This window comes from Dendronephthya gigantea, unplaced genomic scaffold (assembly GCF_004324835.1).
Source record: "Dendronephthya gigantea isolate DGI-Jeju-01 unplaced genomic scaffold, DenGig_1.0 000172F, whole genome shotgun sequence".
Taxonomy (NCBI): domain Eukaryota; kingdom Metazoa; phylum Cnidaria; class Anthozoa; order Malacalcyonacea; family Nephtheidae; genus Dendronephthya; species Dendronephthya gigantea.
In genome coordinates this window covers 351,739-358,841 of record NW_021163182.1, presented here as the reverse complement: position 1 = coordinate 358,841, position 7,103 = coordinate 351,739, and the positions used below count along the sequence as shown (strand labels likewise).

Below are 7,103 nucleotides of genomic sequence, written 5' to 3'. Positions count from 1 at the left end.
CAGTTTCTATGTGGGCCGTCTGCTATTGCAATATATGCTTTAGTGGAAAAGCTGTGCATTCGCAACTTGCCAGATTGTCGAGTATTAAGCATCGCAGGGCGGAAATCCGGACCTCGGAGGATTGCAGATTGCCGTCTTTGGAAAGATTTCGAAATATATATCATTAATTGATTCATTTTTTTTCTTTAGGTCAGTTACTGTTGCTGAACGCATGTAGCTTGGAGACGTAGCTATATAGCTATCGTTAGCCGTGTGGGCGAATTAATATTATCACTACATAAAAAACCTCCCACTGATTTATCACGCTAGTAAGCGGAAGACACAAATTGTCTCAAAGATAGATGTCTCGAAGATATCATGGATAATTTTTTTTGTAAAATGAATGAGTATAAACTTCCCTGTTCATGCATTTGTCATTGTCGTTTCTGTCTTTGGGTGGCAGCACTGCCTAGTGCTTTGCAGAAAAATTTGTTTCCACTCATTGTAATCTAAAACTGGGGGTTCTATATGAGCCGTCAACGCCGTCTTATATTGTTATATGCTTTAGTGAGAAAACTGGAAATCTGCCAGAATTTAGTAGTAAGTTGGTTTGCAGGACGGAAATCCGGATCTCCTTGGATGGCGGCAGTCGATTAAACAACGACTTCCGCCTAAAAGAAGGTAACTGAAAATGTAATTCGACTTGACAAGAATAAAAAAATGACCGGGCCGACTTATATTGCTATATGTTTTAGTGAGAAAACTGGAAACCTGCCAGGATTTAGAAGTTAGTAAGTTGATTTCCAAGACGGAATCAGTTCCTTTTGCAATGGATTGTTTTTACGGTCTGCATGCCCACATGAATATATGAATATTGACCGCCCCACCCCACCCCCCACACACACACTTAACACCCTTTCGCCGCCATTAAACGTTTTCATCTCGCCAGTAAAATCGGGTATAGTTGCAGTTAAACTAACTCAACCTCTTTTCAAATAAATGCAATGAACTATAAAACACGTACTTATCCGGCTGGATTCAAATTAAAAAAACCTCACTCTATCACCGTTCGGACGGTTGAAAATGAAGAAATCATTCGCGATCGTATGCTTGCTACTTATGCTAACTGATAATTTAATAAACTTTTTCAAACTCTCGTCTTCCATGGAGAATGAAAAAACAAATTTAATGTTTTACTGAGCATCCTCACCACATAACCATGTAGTAATTGTTCCGTGACATACGAAATCGCAAAGAAATGTGATAGATAAATCAAATCAGAAGATACGAGCAAAACTCTGTTAGACGCTACGGGGAGTTCGCTACAAACTGTTTAAAGGGGTGGCAAAAAATGTCAAAATTGACCAAACTTCGACTCCAACATAAGATACGAATGAACTGATTTCAAAATGTCAATGAATGTTAGTGATATTTTGGAGGAAATTCGGGAGAACTTTCAAGGTCTTAGTATCCAGGTCAGTAAAGTCATTTAAATATAAGATTTGAAGCGAATGACTCTTATCAGAATGTTCATCTTTAGCAATTATTTTATATAAAGGCACAGGAGAATTGAGAAAAGTAGCTTTATTAGATTCGAGATCGCTTGATGTCCATGATTTAAGCGAGTCTCACTGTATTGTTTTTTTACTGTATTGTACTCTACGCAAAATCATCCGCCATCTTGTTTGCGTTAGTTGGCAGAGGCTTGGGAAATTACCCCCCTCCCATCGTACCCCGTGCGCTGATAATTGTTGGGATACGTCATGTAATAGTAAACCCAAGCATCTGCGTAGGAGGAAGATGGGCGAGCATTACCACGCACTGCAGAGCGTGGACGATTCGCATAAAATGACCAGGGTTACAAATGGGACATATTGTATGAATTCGTGTTTAAATATAGAAATATATGCATGCACCAACCACACAATTTCGTGGGAGAGCCTGACCTAAACTTTTATCATGAAATAACTCAAAATTCAAATAATTCAAACTCAAAACGATAAACGCTGAATTTCGATTCCAAAATTTTAGGGCCAAGATTGCTCAAAATTTTTAACTACTCTGAAATTATTATGGGAAAAATTATTATTGAAATTGATTGTTTTCATAACTAGTGAAAGAATTTCTAGAAAGAAACTTTAGGTAACGTTGGAGTTTGTACTGTGGAACAGTCTTTCTGCTGAGGCTGCTTATTGGATTTACTGTTTCAAAAGACTTATTTATTTTATTTGAATTCCGTTTTTAATTTTCATTTATTTGTATTTATTTATTTATTCTATTTCTAATCTACTTATTTGTTCTGGGTGTATATTTGTTTTGGTTGTGTGTTAATGAGTTACTTCTTTATTTTTATCGCCGAGCTGGTGCGCAGCCGGAGCACAGTGCGAGGGTAGTAATTCCGCCCGGGGATTAGGAATTACACCCGGAACCCGGGAGTACATTGCAGATTCCAAAGTTGCCCTATCATCGACGGTGGACGGTGGACGGGTACGACCGTTTTGTCAGTTATGCGCATGCGCGAGTAACGACTGTTAATCAATAACGTTCTGAATGGCTTAGACAGAAAGTTTGTTTCTCAATGAGAACGGCAGGAATTTAACTGTCATCTCGTAAACTCTTTGTAAAAGCTTTTCCGCTGTTTCATAAACTTTGCCAAAAAAAAACGAGAAGAAACAAGATAAAGAGTGACAGATAACTAAGAAGAGCATGGGTACAGCTTAAGACAAAGCGATGTAAGAAAAATAATTCATAATCTGCAAGATAATATAAGTGTTTTAAAAGGGTACGTGTTTACTTTGTTTATTTCGTGTTTGCTTCGCGGTAAGGATGCAGTTTATTCGAATAATTTTCATATTTGTATGCCGTTTAGCAAAGGCATAACCAACTGTGAGAGGGTATTACACCTTCGCTTTAATTTCAAAAAGTGTTTTTCAAAGTGTAATTTTGCTGATTTTGATATGACAAATATCACTACACATGCAGTATGAAAACTTTAACTACCGATTGCAATCACATGCATATTAAAATAACGTTTGAGTTTTTTTGTTTGGCTCTGACGATTTTGTACGCAAACGTCAGGTCAATGGCTATTTAAATTCTAATATATTTTCTCTGCAAAAGCACACACTTGCGACGACGAAATACAATAAAAACAACAACAATTTCGTCGCTTACGCCGGAGTGATATTTATTGATTTTTAGCTAGTTTTGAATCTTTCAATTCCATAAGATTTGTCAAGAAATGAAGGCTTTTCACACTGATAATGAATTTTGTGTCGCACTAAACAAGTATGAGAGTTTTTTTATTTAAAGCACTGTATATATAAAGGCCCAGTCTTAAAACAAACAATAATTGCATTAAAGCCCAGGTCTCGAATGAATAACAACAAGAAGGTCATAGTTTATATGTTATTAAAACAAGACGCCTGTTCTGGCGTAAATTCTGGCGCGCCGGGCGTGCACCAATCTTTTTGTTGGGACTGCTTTCCACTGCATGTCGCGTTTCTTATCTTTAAATGCTTTCAAATTGTTATTATTTCACAAGTGGGTCAACAAATGCATACTAGAATATACGGAAAATTAAGTTCTTTCGATCCATTCGACTAGCATTTTTAAATATGAAAATATGTATAAGGCTTTAGGCTTTTACGTGCGTGCATGTACGCGAGGTTCGTGTATATGAAAAGTACATTGTCTAAATTTATGCATTCTGATTGCCTTTGGCTAAAAAAGGAAAAAAATATACCGATTAGTTAAAAAACGAAGTTCTTTCTTGTTCCCTCCATGTAAAACAATTTTGATGGGAAATTACGTTTTGAAGTTATTTCTTCCCAGCAGTTTCACCTATTCGATATTGCGTTCTAAAAAGCATTCGTGGATCTTTTGGAGAATACCCAGACCGTTTCTCCCCAGCTTTGTGCATAACTGCCAAATTATCCCAAATGACGACATCTCCTGCTGTCCAGTAGTGTTGATACTTGGGTGCCTGAGTGATCATGATATCCCATGCCTTTTGAAGATCTGTCATTTCGTTTACACTCTTGGGTCGCAGCGTCACCATTGTGTTGGTCAGATACAAACAACGACGCCCGGAGCCTGGGTGATTGTAGAATATGGGATGTCGCGCTGTGTCTGGGAAAAGGGCAAAATCTTTTTCTGTGCCATTCTTAAAGTCTGGGATGTCTCGTACCGACACCGAAAATATTGTGTCCTGGATCCGTGCTCTAAGGTCTTGGGGAATGAGATCGTAGGCAGCACAATTATCCAGAAACATTGTTGTTGATGCTGATTTTTCTACTTTCTCAGCATAGAGGACACCACCAATGTAATCATCGAATTGAAAATCCCCGTCCTTGTGCCAATAACATCCAAAGCAATGGCGTTTGCCTTTCCATGTCCCATTGTGGAAATAGTTGGTGACCCTCTGAATAGCTGGAAGCCCTGGTTCCGGATCCTTTCCCTCAAATGATTCCGGAAGAACAACCACAGAACCCAAACTCCTTGTAAAATCACACTGCTGAACTCTATTCATCGTCTGATTTCGAATCACGACCACACCATTCGCGACGAGCGAACGTCTAATTGTATTCAAGATTAGGTCATAAGAGGCCGAGTTTTCTTCGACATGTTCAAAATTAATTTCAGTACCAAGAACAGCGTTGTTGTCAACTGGGCATACTTGGTGTTCGATGCATTTGTTCAATTTAGAACCTTCGCATGATATTATCACCAGCGTTAGAAACAAACAGTAAATATATCCCCTTGTCATGTTTCACTCTGAGATTGCAGTAAGTTACCTACAAATATTGCAAAAATTCTATTTTTGACTTTGAAAATCATCAAGATATTTTTCGAAACTAAAGGTATTGTAGCAGGATAATATTGTCGCACCAGTATTTATTACTAGCTCATTAGAAAATCCTGTACAAAAAGTCATCTTGATCAGTGTCTTTGTACGAAAGTTTTTTGAAGCCGAGATTCCGCCAGCTAAATTTTGAAGGGAAATGCGAAATAATTCGCCTGCTCCTTTTGAATTCCAAACAATGAAGCACGTTTAGTTTATTTACGTTGCCTCAATGAAAAATACGTACAGGCTAAATATTTTGGATTTTTCCGAGAAAAAGCGTCTATGGAATCAGACAGATGCCCCATAATTTCCTTCTTATGGAAAAATCTGTTATTGAAAATATATTAGAATGTATAGTATAGCTCGTCGGTATAGCCACGTTAATAAACAGTAAATAATAACCATCAAGTACCAGCACACCCGTAATACTGCTGCATGGTTCACAAAAATATTGGAGAGGTACAGCAAGGTAAGTTTAAACATGACTCGAGAAAGTTGCATGTTCCCATTGTGTTAATCGATCCTTGTGGCACGGCTAGTAAACCCTAAAATTGTTAATTTATCACATCATCCCATCACATTTTTGAAATCCAAGAACAGATATGATTAATTTCAGTATTATTCAATTACTATGATCACAGTTAAATCTATGTCGGGGAACATTTATGCAAAAAGTTGTTCCTTATTCGTCACGTGTCTATTGTATTTTGAACAAATGAACCAATAGTAAGGTCTGAATTAACATGTTGTTCAAGTCACGGTTGAGGAGCTAAGCCAAGCCATTGCTATTGGTTAGTTGGGCAAAAATACAATAGACATGTGACGAATAAGGAACCATTTTTTGCATAAACCTGGACAATAACATAAATAATGAGTTGTATTGTACTTCCATCTAGTCTCCAAACCATGTATATTCTAATAACTGTGCTATGATTGACTTAAGTCAATAGGAAGAAGTATCATAGCGAAACCAATCGTACGCATAATGTCTGCATGCATATAATATATTTAAGAAAGATGTCTTTAAAAGCTCCGTATACAGTACAATCAATTTTCTAGCACGGACGGTTAATTAAAATGAATACCCGTACCCAATTTCATTTCTCCTGGGTATAGGCAGGGCCGTAGCTAGACCGCTTAATTGGAGGGGTGTATATTCATATATTCATGTTTATATATACCGTAGGAACAATAGCGTACAAAAGAAATCAGTGGGGCATAAGACGAATATATGAATATACACCCCCCAATTAAGCTTCTATCTACGGCCCTGAGTATAGGTATACATAGGTATAGGTTGGCATTTTTTGTTTTATATATTAATTATTATATATTTTGTTCCATAGAGGACTATGGTAGATATTAGATACGATAATTCCCTCAAGATCCAATTAGGAATAACGTGCTTTTGAACGAGTCAGAGATTTAAGTTCGAGAACGAATCAGAGATTTAAGACGATGAATTAATTCGGGTGTAGTCGATGCAACTGACGATAAATCATCAAACGGCAAGGTAGCGCTCAAACGTTTGCTTTAAGGCTCGTGGAAAGTGTTGTTAATCAGATTCCTGCATGTGGTGTTAAATTAATCACATTGTGATTCAAATTAGCTGAATTATTCATTTGTAGACAAGACACTAAGGGGCTGTTTACATGAGCCCGGTTACCCGAGATTCAACGATAACATGATCCTGGCAGTCGTATATTCACCACAACAATAGCATGTGCTTGTTTGGTATCATAAAGACTTATTTCAATACCTCAAAGTCCTCTCACGCTTCGTTGAATCTCGGGTAACCGGGCTCATGTAAACAGCCCCTAAATCTGTAGGAGTAGACATGCAGGAGTCATGGCAAAAAGGCATTTCAGCCCCTGCTACCATTGTTTATAGGGTTGAAATGCTTTAAATGTTCAACTTTAGAGGAATATATTAACCTATAGCGGACAAGATTTCCTTTAGCTGTTAACATTATTTCGATTGAACTTGAATGTGGTTGGGTTCCCAGAGAAAAGACCATGTTGTTTTAACTAAATCAATTGTTTATATTTAGCAGAAATACATGGGGGATCATAACAATGGAGCGTGATTTTCCACATTTGACGGAGCCTAAACCGCATAATAAGTGATTTTTAGAGGGTCGTATAGACCCGTGATTAGGTAATTTTTCTTCTGAGGTCTTCATCATATCAAAACAACTTCTGGTATATTTTTCGCAGGAAAAGCAGTAATAAAGTTAGCTTATCCACGCTAATATCCGACTTTTGTTGTTGGTGAAAAA

General features: G+C 37.4%; 1 protein-coding gene across 1 annotated transcript; it reads right to left on the bottom strand.

Moving 5' to 3' along the window:
- Positions 1 to 3,799: 3,799 nt before the first annotated feature.
- Positions 3,800 to 4,747, bottom strand: LOC114538018 (alpha-ketoglutarate-dependent 2,4-dichlorophenoxyacetate dioxygenase-like). Its single transcript, XM_028559129.1, has one exon. It carries the CDS (start codon positions 4,745 to 4,747, stop codon positions 3,800 to 3,802), a length of 948 nt encoding a protein of 315 aa, XP_028414930.1.
- Between the last annotated feature and the right edge of the window lie 2,356 nt (positions 4,748 to 7,103).